At 42.5% G+C, this 22,511-nt stretch overlaps 1 protein-coding gene across 1 annotated transcript in view; it reads left to right on the top strand.

Moving 5' to 3' along the window:
* The first annotated feature begins 921 nt into the window (after window positions 1–921).
* PRKAR1A (protein kinase cAMP-dependent type I regulatory subunit alpha) overlaps window positions 922–22,511 on the top strand; it is a 73,262-nt gene continuing 51,672 nt past the window's right edge. The window contains exons 1-2 of the mRNA XM_055243919.2: window positions 922–963; window positions 1,059–1,142. Coding sequence (XP_055099894.2) covers window positions 946–963; window positions 1,059–1,142 — 102 coding nt within the window. The 5' untranslated portion in view covers window positions 922–945. The remainder of the gene's footprint in view (window positions 964–1,058; window positions 1,143–22,511) is intronic.

Below are 22,511 nucleotides of genomic sequence, written 5' to 3'. Positions count from 1 at the left end.
AGGGTGTGCAGAACAAATTAGAAGTGGGAAAAGACCTAGAAGTCTTTAGGGGACTAATGTGAAATTCTGGAAGTAAAGGGACAGGAGAGACTAGGCTAAAGTGATGAAAACAAGGCCAGAAAATTAGACCAAATCATAGAGTTGTTTTCAGGCATTGCTGTCCAGTAGATAAAATGAGCCCCAAATGTGAACTCCACATGTAAATTTCAATTTTCTAGAAGATACATTTAAAAAGGTAGAAATAGGCAAATTAATTGGAATAATATCATTTATTTAATCCAATATGTCAAAAATATCATTTCAATATAATCAATATAAAGTTACTAATCAGTTAATTCAGGTTTTAATTTTTTTTTTTTTTTTTTGAGACAGAGTCTTGCTCTGTCACCAGGCTCACTGCAACCTCTGCCTCCCGGGTTCAAGCGATTCTCCTGCCTCAGCCTCCTGAGCAGCTGGGACTTCAGGTGCCCGCCACCATGCCCAGCTAATTTTTGTATTTTTAGTAGAGACGGGATTTCACCATATTGGTTAGGCTGGTCTCAAACTCCTGATCTCATGATCCACCTTCCTCGGCCTCCCAAAGTGCTGGGATTACAGGCGTGAGCCAACACGCCTGGCCTCAGATTTTAATTTTTTTAGAACTAAATATTGAATATCCGATGTGTACTTTTCACTTACAGCATATCTCAGTTCACATGAGCCACATTTTAAGTGTTCATGCAGCTGGTGGCTACTTTATTCTCAGTAGAGTCTTGAGGGACTAAATGACAGACATGGCAACTGATGGGGAAGTGGGAGGGGCAGGGAATAAGAGGGAAGCGTCAAAGCTGATTTCATGGTTGGGAAGGGGAAGCCCATTGGGTTGCTTTTAGAAACTAGATCTTCAGTTAGGTATTCAGGAAGTTATATTTCATTTCAGACACTTTTCACTGGCAGCAGAACTGCATGCTTACTGGAATTAAGGTTTAGATCTAGAGATATGGCCATGGGAAAAAAAGGGTCACCTTCCCAGCCTCAACCTTTCCTGTGAATGGTCCCCCTTATATGTTTCTTTCCAGGCTAACGGTCCATTATGCCACCAGCCATGTGGAAATAACATCTCAGGGCTGCCTCATCTGATTTCATTTTTCCCAAGACAATACGTAAGTCTGTATTTTTATATAAATCTATGCCCATTTTATTAAAAACCTGTATTTGTAGGTAAATTTTAAAAATGATGAAAACTAATTCTTATTTTCAAAAAGTACCTTGTGAGCCAAACTAAATACACCAGCTAGCCGGATGTGGTTTGTGGAGGGCTGGTTTGTGATTTCTGTTAGAGGTGTAAGCAGCCACTTTGAAGAGCTCCACCCTCAAAAAATTTCCCAGAAGTCCATTCATATAAAAAGCCAAGGACAAGGTTATAAATAACTTAAGAGGTGCTGAATCCATTTAATGTCAGGCTGGTTTTTCTTTTTTAACATTCTAGTTCTGGGTTCTGTGGGAGAGGATACTCTTGATTTGAATGTTGGGCTTATGGGCATCCTAATTCTTACAAGTTCTTGCAACAGCAATTTCACTACTAAATAACATCAGCAAAAGGTAATGGGGTAGGTGGGGCAGGGGACAATGCTTTGTTCCAATGGGAATAAGATTTTGGCTTTTTCTCTTTCAACTGAAATTCCTAAATGCCTACCTTTTCCCTGAAAAACGAAACAAACAAATAAACAAACAAACAAACTCCATTATTTCTAGGAGAACTTAGTCATAAGTAACTAGTAAGCTACTTACCAGTCGGCAAAATCTGGGAGAATAAAGCTGGGCTCTGGGAATTAAAAACATGTTTGGTAATACAAAATTGCAGGCCACAATTCATCTAATGGAGAGACTTCTTATTTGTGTAACAATCAGGTTGTAATTTTAAAATGCTGATTAGGGCATGCACAGGGCATTCACAGGGGAAGGTGGAAATGAGACATCCTGTCTGATGCAACACTTCTCTCACCCCATATGGTCATTGATGGCACCCAACCATCTATAATTAGAGTAACTACTAGGTGAACAAACACCACTCCTGTCCTATTCTTCTTTTTATAAAGTCCATTCTATTTTTATAAAATCAAGTTACAGGAAATAATCTCCTTTTTCTTTTCTGCTATGGGGCAACACTCAGAACGTGAATTGAGAATGAGTTGAACTCTAATGGGCCAGTGTATGGTGGCCCTTTGAGAAAGGGTGAGGGAGGAAGGGACTTGGGACAATGGAGCTAAGAGGGAGAGGGAGGGAAGGGCGATGTGTCAGTACGTGGAGGAAGCTCAAGGAGTCAGCCCTATGGTGCCAGGGTAGAAGAGGAGGGGTTGGGCTGTGGGGTGATTTCTGGGAAAGGAGATGATCGATCTGATTGGCAAGCAGGAAGCCCCAGCCAGAAGTCTGGCCGAGCAGCAGGTGCAACTGGGTTTTCTGTTTCTAATTATAGACAGTGTGTGTGAGATAGCATGGATGCAGTGAATGAAGAGGCCCTATCATGTGCCCTTGTCCCCCAGATGGAACCATTATTTCTGGATTTATTGATTAAAGGGGAGAGACAGGGAGCAAAAACTAACAACACTTCTAAAATTCCTTGACTTATATATTCCTTCCCAAGAGTCAGGAAAAATGTTATTTCACGAAAGAGTGAATTGATGTCTTAATCTTCATTCTCTCCCCTCACCTGTCTTATTTTTGCCTCCAGAATAACCTTCCTAAAGCACCAAGGTGAATCACAGTTTCTCAATAAACGCTTGCTGATTGGCTGATGATCACGAAGACAGTTGCTTTCTACGAGTGCTTTTGCTAATGTCCTTTGAGCTAAGGGTCTGTTACCCATGCCAGTGCAGAGAGGTTCAATCAGGGTGTTTTTGTTCACCGAGGCCTCTTCAGACTGGTCAAGAATACAGAGACGGGTTCAGCAGGTCAGCCAATCACCCCGCCTTAAATTTTAGAGTATAATTATAGGCAATACTTGAAAATAGAAAACCAAGCTTTCTATAAAGCTTGGTTTGGAGCGTCATACATCTTCTTATGTAACGCTAACCACATCTATCTGGTCTAGGAATGTTTATCCCCATCAAGCAGCTGCATATGCCAAAGTGGAGACTGTCGAGTGAGTTGCCAAAGGCCCTAGGACAGTTTTTGATGCAGGTGTAGTTTGTATTCTGTCCCTTCCACTGGGTGCCCAGGTTGCCAGTCACACTGTCTCTTGGACTGCTTTGGCTCAAGGCTGGAAATAGAATTGGCATCTTAACCTGTGCTTCATCCTATGAAGGGACAGAGGAGCAAGGGGTGAAGAGATAGAGGCAGGATTGTGCCAAGAGGGCCACAGGCCAAGTACAAGGGGGAGAGTGTGGAGTCCTGCAGCTCTTCAAAGGGCACCAGCACTTTGCCTACATTTACCAAGGGTACATCTAGAAATATTCAAAAACGTCCTTTGCTGCCAAGCAGAGTTAGCCTGTGCTCCTGGCTGGCCATGGCTTGTTGGAACGTGCTGTACTACTTTAGGTTTCTTTCTAGTCTAGCGGTGGTGTAGGGAGTGGTAACTATTCTTTAGAATCAGTCACCCCTGGGAAGAAGGTGGATTCAAAGGCTTTGGGGTTGGGGTGAGAGGGGCGTGGCTAAGAATCCCGAGATTCTTGGTGAACAGTGCCATCTAGTGGTCTGTATGATTTAGTTCTAGGATGGTTGGGGAGACACCTCAGGAAAAACTGGCTTGAGTGATAATATATGGGTAGCCAGTCCTAAAGCCCCAAAGGAAAAGTCTCTGAGGCTCCCTTGGGTATTCTTCCAAAACCTCTTTACTGTCTATAAATAGAAAACACAGAAGCCTCCCTCACCACTTCCTCTGAAGGAGGAGAAGTTTGGAAGGAGTTTATATATTCATCCATCCATCCATTCATTCATTTGACCAATTTTTATCACGTGCCTGTTGTGTGCCAGTCATGGCTCCAGGTTCTAGGGATATGACACTGTCCAAAATAAATAAAAACCCCTGCCCACCTGGGCAGAGAGACCATCAACAAGAAAAATGAGATGTATAGTATCTTAGATGGCGATAAGTGCTAAGAAACGTACAGCAGTGAAAGCATGTTTGGGAGTGTGGGGTGTAGGAAGGAGAAATTTTGCATAGGGTGGGCAAGGAAGGCCCCACTGAAAATTTCCATTTGAACAAGACCTCGGGAAGAAAAGGGAGCAGGTTATGCAGTCATGTGGGAAAAAGCTCAAAGAGCAGCGAGGAGGCAGGGCTGCTGGAGTGGGGAGAACTACAGGCAAAGAGGTCAGAGTGACCTGAGAAATCACTGAAAGTTCTGACTTACACTGGAATTCGACACAGGCAGCTGTGTTGAAAAGAAATTGAAGGTGTCTTGGGAGATTCACAAATCGCTTTAGCACATTCAAGTCTCCAGAAAGCCCAGCATTATGTTTATTTAACATCGTTTCCCAAGTACTTTCCAAACTTATTTAAAGATAGATCCCTATCTTGCAGGAACACCCACTACTTCATGTGGGAACCTGAGAAAATGGAAATCAGCTCAGACGAGCAGACTGGAATGTTCCCAACTGTCATAAACAAGGCCAGCACAAGGCCAGGCAAAAACTGTGTTTAACCCAAGGCCACACCGTAGCTGCAAAATTACGGACATTGGCGTATCTAATCCTTTCTTATCAAAGCCTCTCCCAGACCCGCTCGATGTCTCCACTTGCTGATCAAAAATTTCTGAGATACCTGATGATGAAACCACCTGCTTCACGACACATCCATTCCTGACCTGATTCCTGTTTCTTCTACCTTTCCCTTCCTAGCATCACTTAACACAAACCTGTTAAAAAAAAGCCACTTCCCAAGCCTCTTACTGAGATGCCTCATGGTTCACTTGATGTGCACACCCTTCTGCTGCAGGAAGTTAATAAAACTAACATTGCCGAGGCGGATGGATCATGAGGTCAGGAGTTCGAGACCAGCCTGGTCAACACGGTGAAACCCCGTCTCTACTAAAAATACAAAAATTAGCTGGGTATGGTGGCACTTGCCTGTAGTCCCAGCTACTCAGGAGACTGAGGCAGGAGAATCGCTTTAACCCGGGAGGTGGAGGTTGCAGTGAGCTGAGATCACGCCACTGCACACTATACCCCTGCCTGGGTGACAAAGCGAGACTCCGTCTCAAAAAAAAAAAAAAAAACCCTAACGTTGAAAAGGTTCATTCCTTTTATACTTTACCTGTCGGTGTTATCAGAGCCCAGCATTTCATAGAACAAGGTGTAAGAACAGCTGGACAAAATGATCACTTCCTATTATGAAATTCTGAGTCTAAAGACATTGCATCCCCCCTAAAACTGTCTTGTATACCAATCAAAAACAGCATTTTAAGAATGAAAAGGGTGAGGAAGTGTGGGCTTTTTTTTTTTTTTTTTTTTTTAAGACGGCGTCTTGCTCTGTCGCCCAGGCTGGAGTGCAGTGGCGTGATCTCCGCTCACTGCAAGCTCCACCTCCCAGGTTCACACCATTCTCCTGCCCCAGCTTCCAGAGTAGCTGGGACTACAGGCGCCCGCCACCGTGCCCGGCTAATTTTTTTTGTATTTTCAGTCGAGACAGGGTTTCACTGTGTTAGCCAGGATGGTCTCCATCTCCTGACCTTGTGATCTGCCTGCCTCGGCCTCCCAAAATACTGGGATTACAGGCGTGAGCCACGGCCGGGTTATTTTTATAAGTTGCTTCTTGTCTATCTAGTCCCTCCTGCTGCTAACATTTTTGGCTGAACATTTGTTCTATGGGACCTCTTGGCTTGATGAGGGTTTAATACGCTTCCCTTCTGCCGGGAGCCTCCTTGGACTTTCTCGGGCAATGCATAGACGTCTGGAGATAGACCAGATTGGTTCTGGGCAAAACAAAGGACATTGTCTCAGCTTTCTATTATTATTATTTTTTTTTAGATGGAGTCTCACTCTGTTGCCTAGGCTGGAGAGCAGTGGTGCAACCTCAGCTCACTGCAAACTCCGCCTCCGAGTTCAAGCAATTCTCTTGCCTCAACCTCCAGAGTAGCTGGGGTTACAGGCATGCGATGCGTGGCCACGCCCAGCTATTTTTTTTTTTTTTTTTTTGTAGAGACGGGGTTTCACCATGTTGGCCAGGCTGGTCTCGAACTCCTGACCTCAGGTGATCCACCCGCCTGGGCCTCTCAAAGTGCTGGGATTACAGGCATGAGCCATCGCGCCCGGCCTGTCTCAGCTTTCTTGAGCTGTGGTGAGTGTGTAGGCAATGGTGATTCACAAAAGCAGACTTGCATGGGAGGCTGAGGCAGGAGAATGGCGTGAACCCGGGAGGCGGAGCTTGCAGTGAGCCGAGATCGCACCACTGCACTCCAGCCTGGGTGACAGAGCAAGACTCCGTCTCAAAAAAAAAGAAAAAAAAAAAAAAAAAAAAAAAAAGAAAGCTCCCTACAGCAGCAGTAGAGGATGTCGGAGACGGGCGGGTGATAGGGGCAGAGACCAGGTAAGAGGCTGGTGTGTCCGTCCAAGTCAGACACTGGGACTTAGGTGCTTGCTGCAGGTGGAGGTAGAATGTATGGGACTCAGTGGCGTATTACATGAGGGAACCGGGAGAGGCAGGTCAGCATGGAGATTGGTTGTCAGTGTAACTTGGGTTTCCTCTGACCTTACTGACTTCTGCGTGCAAATGGGCCTGTGTTATCACTTACCCAAATTTCACCGGCTTCTTCCTCTACCTTTTATAGAACATACAGCTCCCTCCAAAGCCTTTCCTATTAATTACTGGGAGTCCCCGGAAATGCCTCGCATGTGCAGGGACCTGCCCTTTTAGGCGTTGCCGATAGGGATGTTTGTTTCTGCTAATGAAGGACCTTGTGATTGATGCCTCATTGCTGCCACCTGCTGGAGTCCACTGTAACAACACCGAAGTGTTTTTTCCCCCCAGTATACACCCTTTCTGCTTGTATTGAAATGATTATTTACGTTTTCTCTCTCTTTCTCTCTTTCTTTCTTTTTTTTTTTTTTTTTTTTTTGAGACAGAGTCTCACTCTGTCACCCAGGCTGGAGTGCAGTGGTGCGAGCTCGGCTCACTGCAACCTGTGCCTCCCAGGATCAAGCGATTCTCGTGCCTCGGCCTCCCAAGTAGCTGGGACTACAGACACCTGCCACCACATCCGGCTCATTTCTATATTTTTAGTAGAGATGGGGTTTTGCCATGTTGACCAGGCTTGTCTCGACCTCCTGGCCTCAAGTGATCCGCCCGCCTTGGCCTCCCAAAGTGCTGGGATTACAATCGTGAGCCACCGTGCCCAGCCATGCTTTCTCCTATCTTATGTTAATGTGGAGAATTATATTGAGTAATTTTTTATTGAAGTGAAATTCACAGAAAATTAACCATTTTTAAGTGAACAATGCAGTGACATCTAGTGCGTTCAAAATGTTGTGCATCCACCTCCGTTATCTAGTTCCAAAACATTTGCATCACTTTGAAAGAAAACCCTGTACCCCTTAAGCAGCTACTACCCATCCCTCCTCCCCAAGCCCTTGGCAACGACCAGTCAGCTTTCTGTTTCTATGGATTTACCTATTCTGGATATTTCATATAAATGAAATCACACAATATGTGGCCTTTTGTGTCTGGCTTTCACTTAGCAGAATGTTTTCAAGGTTCATCCATGTTGTAGCATGTGTCAGTATTTCATTTCTTTTTATGGCTGAATAGTATTCCTTTGAATACGCATATCACAATTTTATTCATGTATCAGCTGAGGGACATTTGGGTTGTTCCCATCTTTTGGCTATTGTGAATATTATGAACATGTCCATACATGTACTTATTTGGTACCTGTTTTCAATTCTCTTGAGAACACTCTGAACTCCTAGGAGTGGCATTGCTGGGTCACCTGGTAATTCTATGTTTAACTTTTTGAGGAACTGCAAAACTGTTTTTCATAGCAGCTGAACCATTTTACATTTGTATAGCAGCATACAGGGACTCCAATTTCTCCATATCCTTGCCAACACTTGTTATTTTCTGTTTTTGTTTTCCGAATTACTATAGCCATCCTTGTAGGTGTCATGAACACTAAAGTTTTATGAGATGCCTGCAAACTGCAAACCCTTGGGACATCTAACTAGTGCTCGATGCCCCAGCATTCTCACTGAGTCAAAGCCCTACTGTATTCTCAAGATCCCCGTGCCCATTCTGGGTCACACTCTTGGCACCTGGACAATAAGTTTCAACACAGAGCTCTCTCTTCATGGAGCTCAAATGGGAGTTCAAGAACTCGATATCTGAAGCAGATTCCAGGCTTTCCTTCCTGGCCTGTTCTTTCCAATCTTGTCTTTCATTCTCCTAGCTAAAACCTCTTGATACACCACCAGCTCTTAAGTACACTGGGATATGATTGCTTCGAAACTTATCTGCTTAGCTTTGGCCAGGGATCTCTACTATGCAGGGTTTTTGTTGTTGTTGTTGTTGTTGTTGTTTGTTTGTTTGTTTGTTTTGGAGACATGTTCTTGCTCTGTCACGCAGGCTGGAGTGCAGTGGTGCCATCATGGCTCACTGCAGCGTTGACTTCCCAGGCTCAACTGATCCTCCCACCTCTGCCTCCACAAGTAGCTGGGACCACAGGCACATACTACCATGCCCATCTAATATATATATATATATATATATATATATATATATATATATAGACACACACGTTTTTTTTTAGAGAGGTGATGTTTTGCCATGTCGCCCAGGCTGTGATGGAGGTCCTTGTTAGGATGGAGAGTGGGGCCAATCACGCAGATGATACAGAAAAATAAACACTGAGGACCTGAAACTTTGGTCCCTTTGGCTGTAAGGAAAATCCTGTGTGACATCAAAGAGGGCATGTCTAGGAGGTATTTGATATCTGTATCTGGGGCTAAGGGTAGATATATGAGACTGAGAGAGAGATCCAGGAGTCATTGGGGGAAGACGTAGTAGCTGAAGCTGTGAGAGGAGGCAGGCTATAATGGAAAATGTGTCAGTTGGTGAAGAACTGGAATGAAATGTCCTGGTTTGACGTTTTGAGTTTCCTTTAATTTTAGGAACACTATCAGAAAAGTGGCTAGCTTGTGAGCTGAGTCGGCTGCAGCAGCTCTAAACCACACATTGCTGATGAGTGAGAACCTCTGTTATAAATGGAAATGTGAACTGGCAAATGCTCATTGGCTAAAGCTGAATGCACCAGTTTATTTTGGTACCTATTATGTCCATGATCTCCTATTTTCCTTATTGATTGCAAATATGCATGAGGAATAAAAAGCTGGCTTGCTTTCCAAAAACATGACTGAATGTTTTCACTGCTGAATATCTAAAGAGGGTGCAGATTGGACTTTTCATTATTTCTCTGAGGTTAGAAATGTCCTTTGGTGGGTTTCTAATTTTTCAAGAAAGGTCAGTTCCAGAGACTATTTACATGCTGTTAGGAAAAACATCAAGCAGACAAGACATATCTCAAAATATTTAAAGTGGCCCATTCCTAGGCTCTCAGCTCTTCTCTCTCCACTTCCTCTCCAGGGATCTGTTCCACAGATGAGGGCTTAAGTCAGCCTCTATCTCTAGGTGACCCTTGTCTGACCTTATTCTCTGGAATGCTCCATATGCCTCTGACTTTCATCCCAGGGAACATCAACACCCACTTCCGCTGGCATTCCTGATGGGATCTTTCTTCTGAGCAGTTGAAAGAGTCCTGCTTCAGTGACTCCCAGGGAACGTTGAGAGAGTCATTTTTTTTTAAAAGAGATTTATCCCACACCAAAACAGGAATCACTCATTTTGCACCATTTTATGCACTGTCTATTTTCAAGGTAGGCTGGTTTTTTTTTTCTCTCCTGTTCTTCCAATCCATGAACATAGTATAGATTCTTAAGTCCTTTTGAGGTGTAAAATTTCCCACAACCACATAGCTCAATTTCTTCTACCCCCAGGAATTTTTTAAAATCACATTAGCCTGTGTATTTCCCCCAAAACGGTTACCAAAACTGCAATTATCTTGTTGATTTCTTGGTTTGCGTGTTTACTATCTGTCTCCTCCATCTAAAAGATAAGTTCCATGAGGATGGAGTCTCGTGTCTTCTCCTAGCACCTAGAGCAATGCCCCCATGTATAGGTGCTCATGAAATGTTTGTTGGCTGACTGGCTTACAGAATCAGTTGCTTAAATATCATACGAAACTTTCCATCATCATTGTCCTTTTTCTTTTTCTCTGTCTCTTGAGTAAGGATATTGTCCTGATTTAACTAGCATATTGACAAGTGCCAATTAACTGTATTAGTGGCTCTCAAGCTTTTGGATGCTGTTTTCACTCTTAAAAATTATTAAGGACCCCAAAAAGCTTTTGTTTGTATGGATTATATCTATCATTACTTAGTGAAATAGAAATTAAAACAGAATTTAAAATATTTATTAATGCATTAAAGTAATAATAAACCCATTACATGTTGACATTAATTTTTTTTATTCCCCCAAACATACAAGAAACAGGGAGAACAGAGGTATCGTTTTTTATTTTTGCGTATCTCTTTAATGTCTGGTATAATAGAAGACAGCTGAATTCTTATATCTGCTTCTGTATTCAGTGTGTCATGATATCACAGTGTCATGTAGCCTTTGAAAAACCCCTCTGTGCACTTGTGAGAGAATGCGAGTAAAAAAGGCGAACAACATCTTAGATTTTTTTTTTTTTTTTTTTTTGAGACAGAGTCTCGCTCTGTCACTCAGGCTGGAGTGCAGTTGCGTGACCTCGGCTCATTGCAACCTCCACCTCCCGGGTTCAAGTGATTCTCCTGCCTCAGCCTCCTAATAGCTGGGATTACAGGAGCGTGCCACCGCACCTGGCTAATTTTTGTATTTTTAGTAGAGGCAGAGTTTCACCATGTTGGTCAGGCTGGTCTCAAACTCCTGACTGTGTGATCCACCCGCCTTGGCCTCCCAAAGTGCTGGGATTACAGGCTTGAGCCACCGTGCCCGGCCCATCTTAGATTATTTTGCAAATCGTTTTGACTTCATAGATGCCCCAAGAGAGTCTTGGGTAAACCCAGGGATTGCTGAAGCACACTGAGAACCAAAGATTGATATTAGTGGAGAGGAATATTTTTCTTTGTCTTTGAACTACATTATCTTTAAACACTACTTTTCTCTTCGATATCCTTTGCTTAGCTTAATATTAAAATACATTTGCATTCCTCAAGTTTGCCAAAGGTGGCCAACATACATAGTGAGGAAGGGGTGATGGAAAACAAACCAAAGGTTAATAATTTGTTGCTTTTATACAGACACATCCACATACAAACAAAAACAACAATAAAAACATGTGCCTTTGTGGAGCACGCACTGTGTGCTCTAAATTTTCCAAAGATTATCTTTATTATTATATCAACATTTCCAGGCAGGAATTATCAGCTTCATTTCATAGACAAAGAAATGGAGACTCAGAAAACCAAAATAATGTATGAAAGATTGCCAAGCTAATAAGCAATAGAGAGGTGACTGCCACCCCTAAATCTCTTTTCCTCCAAAAGCATGGCCTTTTTGACCATCAAATTCTAGATTACCACAAAATGGGAGGGAAAAACTCAGAAACAATGAAGAGTTCACTGTACAAATTAGCCTTACTGTTTTGCATAAATGAATAAAAAATCTAACTCCTTTTTTTCTTCTAGTGATGTGTAAATTTAAAACGTCTATGCATTTTTTCCCCTTGATTTGAAAAGTAATACACCTACAGCAGAAAACTTAAAGACAACTAAATGTCCATCAGTAGAGGACAGGGTGGTTGCACTAATTGCGACACACTTGTGGATGCAATACCATGCAGTCATTAAAAAGAACAAAGCAGCTCTATTGGTACTGAAATAGAACTATCTCTAAGATGGGACAAAATAAGGTGCCTCAAGTTCTACAGTAATGCTGTCATTTGTATTTAAAATGTATATATGAATATGCACTGGAAACTGGTTGCTTTTGTGAATTCAGTAGAGGGACAAGCAGGAGGCAGCTTATTTTTCTGTAACCATAATCTCCTCCTCCCCGAGACATAGACCTTGATGTGTGATATGGACAGAAACCCTAACTTTTCAGAGAGCAGAACCATCCAGCCATGTATAACATCAAAACATCACTCTCACAGCCAATTCAAAACTGCTAAGCCCCTCTATTCTTTCCCCACCTCTTCCTTTCCATTCAGTCTCCCTCTCTGCCTGAGTTGGGGCCATGAGAGGGGATTACAGGGAGAGGGGGGAGGTCTTCACCAGGGATGTCCCTGTAGTACGTTCTTGCCTAATGCTTTTCTACTAGGGGAGCTCTCCAAATGTCTGCAAATGCCTGGCTGTCTCAGAGGCCCCACTTGTGGTTATTCAGAGGGCTCCCGTGAGACCCTCTGAATGGCCTAGTTTCTTTTTCTTTTTTTTTTTTTTAGACAGAGTCTTTTTTTTTTTAGAGTCTTGCTTTGTTGCCCAGGCTGGAATGCAGTGGCGCGATCTTGGCTCACTGCAACCTCTGCCTCCCGGGTTCAAGCCATTCTCCTGCCTCAGCCTCCCAAGTAGCTGGGATTACAGGCACCCGCCACCATGTCTGGCTAATTTTTTTGTATTTTTAGTAGAGACGGGGGTTTCATCATGTTGGCCAGGATGGTCTTGAACTCCTGGCCTCGAGCAATCCACCCGGCTGGGCCTCCCAATGTGCTGGGATGACAGGCCTGAGCCACTGTCCCCAGCCTGCGCTGCCTAGTTTCCGACAGGAGTGAGGAGGTGCGGTTCAGCTGACTTCTTGTGCTCAGCTTCTTCCCCCGGTGCCCCACCCACACAACCCCTTTCTTCTGTGGCCCAGGCAGGTGGCAAGTAAGGCCATTCAGTATGGCTCCAGCCTTGCTAATTCCCCCAGCCTCTATGACTCCCAAAGCTCTCAGACCCTCACCTTCCATGGGCGGAGAAGTCTTCCCCACACTGCCATTTCCTCACCCCTCCATGTTCCGGGGGACACGGGTGGAACTCCCAGGAACTTTCCTGCTCCGGTTGTGTGAGTCTTCACTGCACTACCAAGTTTCCAATCAGGGCCAGTGACCTAACTTGCAGACCCCAGCGCAAAATGGAAATGTAGGGTTTCCTGTCCAAAAAACAGGAGAAACTGCTGTTAAAGACACTAAAACATAAAGCTTTTCTTTGAAAATATTTTATTTCTAAATAAAATGTAATAGGGAAGAGTGGTGTGTGAGCATCACACTTAACTTACAAGTTGCAAAAAAGTTAACATTTTCGTATCATCATTTTATGTAATGGCCGGGTGCAGTAGCTCATGCCTGTAATCCCAGCACTTTGGGAGGCCGAGGTGGGCAGATCCCTTGAGGCCAGGAGTTCGAGACCAGCCTGGCCAACAGAGTGAAATCCTATCTGTACTAAAAATATAAAAATTAGCTGGGCGTGGTGGCATGCCCCTGTAATTCCAGTTACCCAGAGGTTGAGGCACGAGAATCACTTGAACCCGGGAGGCAGAGGTTGCAGTGAGCCAAGATCACGCCACTGTACTCCAGCCTGGGTGACAGAGTGAGGCTCTGTCTCAAAAAAAAAAAAAAAAGTTAAAAATAATACATTGTTAATGTGGTATTTGATTGATCATTAGATTTTTCTGGCTCACTTTTCTGCAGATTCATTCACTAGGTCATCAACATTTATACTTTCAGCAACTTTATTTTTAATTGATATAATTGAAAGTGATATCAGCCTCTCTTGGCAAATGCTGGATCACAAATAATTTTTAATAATGAGAAAGATTATTCTGTAGATGCAACTTTTGGCTTTTGCTACGGCCTCCACAAGTTACAGGAGATGTCAGAGGAAATATTAGAATGTCATTGTACACACTTACATTTAGACTAAAATTAAGGCTGGGCACAGTGGCTCTTCATACCTGTAATCCCAACACTATGGGAGGCTGAGTGGGAGGATTAGTTGAGCCCAGGAGTTGGAGGTCAGCCTGTGTAACACAGTGAGACCTTATCTCTACAAAAATTAAATAAATAAATAAATACACTTAAATTCAGACTCACAGAACTGATTAGTGTGAAAAGATAAAACTACTGATCTAGCTACAGAGCTATCTGAAAACAGTTGATTTGGTAAATCAATTGACCTATCTATTATTGATTGATTGATTGATTGATTGATTTATCTGAGACAGAGTGTCACTCTGTCGCCCAGGCTGGAGAGCAGTGGCGCGATCTCAGCTCACTGCAACCTCTGCCTCCTGGGTTCAAGCGATTCTCCTGCCTCAGCCTCCCAAGTAGCTCGGACTACAGGTGTGCGCCACCATGCCCGGCTATTTTTTGTATTTTTACTAGAGACAGGGTTTAACCATATTAGCCAGGCTGGTCTCAAATTCCTGTCTTTGTGATCCGCCCACCTCGGCCTCCCAAAGTGCTGGAATTACAGATGTGAGCCACCGTGTCTATTTTATATGGATTGTTGATTTCTGGAAAGATGGAGAGAAACTGGAAAAGGTGATTTCCAAGTCTCTTCTCATTCCCCAAAACCTTGGAAACTGGGGGAATGGGATGGGAGAGAGCTTATTCTTTATTTGTATAATTTGCCATTGTTTGGCTTTTTAAACATGTGCATGTATTCGTTTTTTGATTTAAAAACTTGTTAACAAGAAAAGGAACTCTTAAAGAAAAAAAAATGCATGTTAACATAAAATCTTCATACTCAGTCGATCATTGATACTGTTTTCATTCTTGCTAATCTTTCTAAAAACCACCAAATATATTTCTATATTCATGTATATTATACATAGCTATATATAGTTCAGGTATCTTCAATTCATCTGAAAAATGTTAAGCCTAAAAATTTCCAAATTTAGAGCATTTAGTCACATCAACTCTGCTTTTCCCTGGGGCTAAGTTTTTGGAAAGGAAGGGAGTCAGCTGTCATTTCAGCTGTTTTTAAAAAGGTGAAGTGTGCTTCCTAACAAAGAGGATGCCGACAAAAGGTTACTTCCTGCATTGGACTCCCCGGGCATGTACAGGAGGAGTTTGAGGCTTGGGTGACTTGTACAGCAGTGCCCCGGGGGCCTGCTTGATCTCCGGTTGTCTGATGTCACACATAGTGAGAAGTCTGGCAACAGGAAGGCAGCGCGGCCTCGGGCCGATCCCGTAATGAGTGGTCAGCAGTGCACCGTGTCAGGCGGCTCTCTACAAGGATTTCTCAATCAGCTTATCAAAAATAAATAAATAGGGCGGGAGCAGTGGCTCACGCCTGTAATCCCAACACTTTGGGAGGCCGAAGAGGGCGGATAACGAGGTCAGGAGATCGAGACCATCCTGGCAAACACGGTGAAACTCCGTCTCTACTAAAAATACAAAAAATTAGCCGGGCGTGGTGGTGGGCGCCTGTAGTCCCAGCTACTCATGAAAATCACTTGAACCCAGGAGGTGGAGGTTGCAGTGAGCCGAGATCGCGCCACTGCACTCCAGCCTGGCAACAGAGCAAGACTCTATCTCAAAAAAATAAATAAATAAATAAATAAATCACAATCAAAATGCCCAAGTTTTCCTATTTGCTAACTTAAGTAAATTAAAAAAAAAATTAATGTCTTTTTAAATTCTAAAATCTAAAGTTGGATTTATTTTTGTAATGAAAGAATAGCTCAACATCTGAAAATCAATGAACACATTTAATGCAATTTTAACATATAAATCGATGAAGAGGGAAAATATAACCCTCTCAACAGATCTCTTAGTGGACTGATATGTTTAAAATCCATTCCTGATAAAAATTCTCAGCCAGCTGGGAATAAAAGGGAACTTCCTTAACCTAATACAACAATATCTACCAAAAACTTCTAGCAAATACTATACTTGTTGTGGAAACATGGAAAGAATTTCCTTGGCATCAGGCAGGACACCTGTGCCCTTGTTTCTACATTGTAATTAAATGGGTGAATTAAGTCTTCATATGTCAATACAACCCCTTGTGTAAAACATAATACTGAACAAAGAAAGCAAGCAACAGCAGGATGAGTATAACATGAAACAATTCCTCTCTAAGTCCTGCTGTATAGCTTCATCCTAGCCATTTTATTTTGTTTTTATTTATTATTATTTTTTGAGACAGAGTCTTGTTCTGTTGCCCAGGTTGGAGTGCAGTGGCACAATTTCGTCTCACTGCAACCTCCACCTTCTGGGTTCAAGCGATTCTCGTGCCTCAGCCTCCTGAGTAGCTGGGACTACAGGCATGTGCCACCACACCTGGCTAATTTTTGTATTTTTAGTAGAGACGGGGTTTCGCCATCTTGGCCAGGCTGGTCTCGAACTCCTGACCTTAGGTGATCTGCCCCACGCGGGGCAGTGTTGGGATTACAGTCGTGAGCCACCGCGCCCAGCCCATCCTAGCCATTTTGATACACAGACTTTTCGCTGTATCTCAGGTCTAAACATTTTCTGATTTTCATTATAGCCACTTCTTTGATACATATATTTTTATGCGTATATATGTAGAGTATTTTAAAATTTCTAAACATATTAAGTTTTTTTGTTATTGTCGTTCTCTTTAAAGTTGATTTCAAATTTTGCAGAGAATATGGTGATGTGATGTTGATTTTTTGGGGGGGGTTATTAGGTTGCGTCGATGCCTTCTGTGTAGTTTAATATGTTTTTATGCCTATGGCCTGGTCAATTTTGGCAATTGCTCTATAGTGTTTACAAATAATGTGAATGCACTAATTGTTGAGTGCCTAGCTCTGTCTACTATAGTATAATATCTATAATCGACTATAATATTTATAATCTACTATAATCCACCAGCTTTTACATTATATTGTTCAAAGCTTTTATCACCTTGCTTATGTTTGTGTTGCGTGATTGAACCAATACTAGGAGATGGTATGTTAAAAACTCTCACTATGGCTAGAAGTTGTCATATTCTATTTGCCATTACCAGGTATTTGAAGGCAGAAGGATTTCAGGTTATCTAGCCTGTCATGTTGTACGAAGTGGAGGTCTCCATTTCCCCCCTTTCTTTATTAAAAGAGACATTTTTAGAAATAGATAATATACACACATTGTTCAAAATTTACGAGTACTGAAAGGCATGTAGTGAAAAGTGTTTGACCCCTTCTCTGGGCTGTGGCACTCAGCTTTCCTCCTGGAGCAACCACTGTTACCAGCTTCTTACCAGTCCTTCTGGAATTTGTCTGTCTGTCTCTCTCATTTTCTCTCCATTTCTTCTCCTTCCTTCCTTCCTTGCCTCCCTCCCTCCCTCCCTCCTTCCCTCTCTCTCTCTGTCTCTCCCTTTCTTTCTTTTCTTTTCTTTTCCCTCCCCCCCTCCCTCCCTCCCTCTCTCTCTCTCTCTCTCTTTCCTTCCTTTCTTTCTTCCTTTCTTTCTTTCTTTTTCTTTCTTTCTTCTTTCTTTCCTTCTTTCCTTCCTTCCTTCCTTCCTTCCTTCCTTCCTTCCTTCCTTCCTTCCTTCTCTTTCTTTTCTCTCTCTCTGTCTCTCTCTCTCCTTCTCTCTCTCTCTTTCTTTCTTTCTTTTTTAGATGGAGTCTCGCTCTGTCACCCAGGCTGGAGGCAATCTTGGCTCACTGCAACCTCTGCCTCCCGGTTTCAAGCAATTCTCCTGCCTCAGCCTCCCGAGTATCTGGGACTATAAGTATGTGCCACCACACCCAGCTAATTTTTGTATTTTTAGCAGGGATGGGGTTTCACCACGTTGGCCAGGATGGTCTCAATCTCTTGATCTTGTGATCCGCCCACCTCGGCCTCCCAAAGTGTTGGGATTACAGGTGTGAGCCACCGTGCTGGGCCGAGATTTCTACTTTTAATGTCTGTTTTGTTCTCCCAAATTCTGAATTCTGCAGTATATCAAAATAATATGACTTTTGCTATTTGTTCATTTACAAATTTTAGACAAGGCCTTTCGTTGTCTTGGTACAATAGAAAAGTCCCAAACACTCTCTTCTTCAGTCACATAGTAATTTTATAAATCCACAACAATCATCTTTGCATATGACAGTAATGATCATAAACCTTTGTTCCTTTATTCATCATGCATCAAATCTGGTTGACAATTAGAGGATATCAGAACACTCATCCTTCCCTCCATCACTTCTAATTCATTTAATTCTCTTCTTTCATCTGCTATATCTCTGCTTGTACATTTTCTGCCATTAATTCATCATTATCATGTAAATTTTATTCACTTCAGAACCAAGACTCACTGTGAGACTGCAGTTCCACCAGTAAATCTTCAATTTTACAATCTTAATGTCCTAGTGTGGAGAATGTTCCAAGTGTTGGGTTCAAATGAATTCTCCAGTTTAATGCTACTCCAGATCTTTTTCCAAACTCTTATCAGCCCTCCAGGTTGACAGATATCTTTTTTCCCCGTGTGTACTTACCTCCATATTATTCAACCCATCTGGTCAAATGCAGATACGGTGCTCTCTGGTTTTCTATGCAGATGATTTTCAGTTACTTCCCTTCATTTTTTTCTCCTATGCTCGATCTAATGCTTTAAATACAATTTTATTCTTTTTTTTTGGTATATCTTCCATTTTTATTTATTTTATTTGAGATGGAGTTTCACTTCTGTTGACTAGGCTGGAGTGCAGTGGTGCAATCTTGGCTCACTGCAACCTCCACCTCCCGGGTTCAAGCAATTCTCCCACCTCAGCCTCCCAAGTAGCTGGACTTACAGGAGCACGCCACTACACCCGGCTAATTTCTGTATTTTTAGGAGAGACGGGGTTTCGCCATGTTGGCCAGGCTGGTCGCAAACTCCTGAACTCAGGTGATCCGCCTGCCTCAGCCTCCCAAAGTGCTGGGATTACAGGGGATGGCCACTGTACTTGAGACACGACTTTATGAGTCCTTTAATGCCCCAAAATATCTATTATGTTTTCACATGTTCTTTGATATTTTGGCTTGGAATGTAATATTTTTTTTAAAAACATTTTTCTCGGCCGGGCGCGGTGGCTCATGCCTGTAGTCCCAGCACCTTAGGGGGCCGAGGCGGGTGGATCATGAGGTCAGGAGATCGAGACCTTCCTGGCCAACACGGTGAAACCTTGTCTCTACTGAAATACAAAGAATTAGCTGGGCATGGTGGCGTGCGCCTGTAGTCCCAGCTACTCAAGAGGCTGAGACAGGGGAACCACTTGAACCCAAGAGGCAGAGGTTGCAGTGAGCCGAGATCACGCCACTGCACTCCAGCCTGGTGACAGAGTGAGACTTCGTCTCAGAAACAACAACAACAACAATGAAAAAAACAAACAAAAAGAACCATTTTTCTCTCAACACATTGAAGGCAATACCAGATTGCATTCTAACATCCACTGTGTTGATGAAAGTTTGTATTGCGATCTAATTATTGTTCTTTTGTTATGACCATTTAGAAATATGTGTATGTGTGTGTATCTGAATGTGTCTATATTTTATATTCAATGTTTGGAACTTTCATAATACTAGGCCTAGGTGTGTTAAACCCTATGGTTTTAATATGTATGTGTTGGACAGTTTTTTTTTTTAAGACAGACTCTCGCTCTCTTGCCCAGGCTGGAGTACAGTGGCACGATCTCGGCTAACTGCAACCTCTGCCTCCCAGATTCAAGCAATTCTTCTGCTTCAGCCTCCTGAGTAGCTGGGATTATAGGCACATGCCACCATGTCTGGCTAATTTTTGTATTTTTAGTAGAGACGGGGTTTCACCATGTTGGCTAGGCTGGTCTCGAACTCCCAACCTCAGGCCATCCGCCCGCCTTGGCCTCCCAAAGTTCTGGGATTACAGGCATAAGCCACTGCGCCCAGCCTAGGCAGTCTTAATCCATTTCTCCATGTAGATTTACTGTAGGCAAAAAACTTAGAATGCTTTAACTATAGTTGTCCACATTCTCTTTTTGTCCAGTATTTTAGTTTCTACATTGTTTTTATACTTTTCACATTGGTAATTACAGCTATTATTTTTATCCAGTAAAAACTTGTTTAGGTTTATTCACAGTCTTAATATTTTCTTTTGTTTTTATTTCTTATGTTTTATTCCTTCATCTTTATACTGTGAAGAAGTCAGCTGTGGATTGAATTGCTGTTCCATTTTAGGTAGAGATGACATAATCTGTCTTTTTCCTCTTGTTGCTTTCTACATTTTCTTTTTGTACTTGGTGATTTTGCAATTTTGCTCTGCTATTTTTTGGGTTTGGATTTATGTATTTTGAATGGGACCTGGCATATTTTTCGATGCTCACATCTATGGTTTTCGTCAGTTTGGATGCTATCAGCCGTCATGTTTCAGATACTTCTTCCCCATCATCTCTGGGGTTTTCATTGGGAATATGTTACTTTAAAAAATGTGCTTTATCCTCTGTGACTCTTAACTTTCCTATTTTCCATTTTTTATTTTTCTGTGCTGTGTTCCATGTAATTTTATCAGTCTTTTCTTCAAATTTACACATTTTCTCTTTTTCTGCATTTAACATCCTGTTTAACTAGTCTACTGAGGTTTTAATTTCAGTGATTCCTATATTAGTCCATTCTCACACTGTTATGAAGAAATACCCAAGACTGGGTAATTTATAAAGGAAAGAAGTTTAATTTACCCACAGTTTCACATGGCTGGGAAGGCCTCAGGAAACTTTCAATCATGGTGGAAGGGGAAGCAAACACGTCCTTCTTGACATGGCAGCAGGAGAGAGAAGTGCTGAGCAAAGGGGGAAATGCCCCTTATAAAAGCACCAGGTCTTGTGAGAACTCACTCACTATCATGAGAACAGCATAAGGGTAACCACCCCCAGGATTCGATTACCTCCCACCAGGTCCCTCCCACAGCATGTGGGGAATATGGAAACTACAACTCAAGATGAGATTTGGGTGAGCACACAGCCAAACCTTAGCAATCTCATGTTTCACTTCTAGAAGTTATTTGATCCTTGAAAAAAATAAAGCAGTTCTTTTAAATCCTAGGTTTTTCCCCTTAGATTCTTTCTTTAATGTCTCCGATTATGTAAACATACTTGATTGAAAGTATTTTTGGACTGTTTTATAATTTAAAGTTTTGAGCATGAATTTTCTATTGTGAGCTCATCTTCTGGGTAGTGCTATTTATGAGAATCCCTGTGGCCTGAGTTATGGGAAGGACCTTCCAGGGAGGTTTTTGTTTCTTCTTTTAGGTGCCCCAGGGATATCATTATGCTGGGACATTTTTAAACATTAATTTATCAGTTCAGGAGTTCCCAGACAACCTTGCTACTATATATTTCAGATCCAAACCCACTGGAAATGCAGGCTAGGGGGTTTAGTTTCTCAGGGGAAAACTATTTTACCCAGACTCAGATGACACAAGCTTTTTTACTTTTTTTGAAACAGTGTCTCATTCTGTTGCCCAGACTGGAGTGCAGTGGTGCAATCATGGCTCACTGCAGCCTCAACCTCCTGGGCTCAAGTGATCCTCCTGCCTCAGCCTCCTGAGTAGCCGGGACTACAGGCATGTGCCGTGAGGCTCAGCTAATTTTTGTAATTTTTTTGTAGAGATGGGGATTCATCATGTTCCCCAGGCTGGTCTCGAACTTTTGGACTCAAGCAATCTGTGTGCCTTCGCCTCCCAAAATGCTAGGTGCAAGCCACCGTGCCCAGCCAACACAAGGATTTTTATCTTCCTGAGCTACCGGTTAATTTTCTACATTTTTACTTGGTGGTAGACCTTCAAAGTCCTCAGTTTTATTCAGGAATCTTAGATTCAATTCTCTACCTCATGCAGGTCCACAGCTTCATCTCTATGTCTATATAGGTAAGAAAATACAAGCCTGTAGCTTCTCGGTCTAACAGTCAGGTGTCTCCCTACCCAGTTATAGCAACAGCTCACCCTCTTGTGGGTGGTCGCATTTTCAGTGCCATTTTTGTTTGTGCTTTTTATTTTGCCCGTTTGCCTGTGGCATGTTTTTGGTCCTTGAGGTTTCCCTTTCCTCCTTGAAAGCTTAGTTATGCATTAAAACCGCAGTCCCCAAACTTTTTAGCACCAGGGACTGGTTTTGTGGAAGACAATTTTTCCATGGACCAAGGTAAAGTGGGATGGTTTTGGGATGATTCAAGCTTACTACATTTATTGGGCACTTTATTTCTACTATTATTACATGTAATATAGAATGAAATAATTATACAACTTACCATAATGTAGAATTAGTGGGAGCCTTAAGCTTGTTTTCCTGCAACTAGACGGTCCCATCTGGGGATGATGGGAGATAGTGACAGATCATCAGGCATTAGATTCTTATAAGGACCACACAGCCTAGATCCCTCACATGCACAGTTCACAATAGGGTTCTTGCTGCTATAATAATCTAATGCCCCCGCTGATCTGAGAGGACCAGTAGCCCAGGGTTGGGTACCCCTGCATTAAAACATTATATTAATTGATCCAGAATTTCCAGGTAGCCAGACATTTTCCTCTTTATCGTAGTCTTCCATCTTTCTGGAACCCTGGGATAGTTACTCATTCATCCA

This window comes from Symphalangus syndactylus, chromosome 14, assembly GCF_028878055.3.
Source record: "Symphalangus syndactylus isolate Jambi chromosome 14, NHGRI_mSymSyn1-v2.1_pri, whole genome shotgun sequence".
NCBI classification, from domain to species: Eukaryota; Metazoa; Chordata; class Mammalia; order Primates; family Hylobatidae; genus Symphalangus; species Symphalangus syndactylus.
The sequence above is the reverse complement of the archived record's forward strand: the minus strand, read 5'-3'. Positions and strand labels throughout refer to the sequence as shown.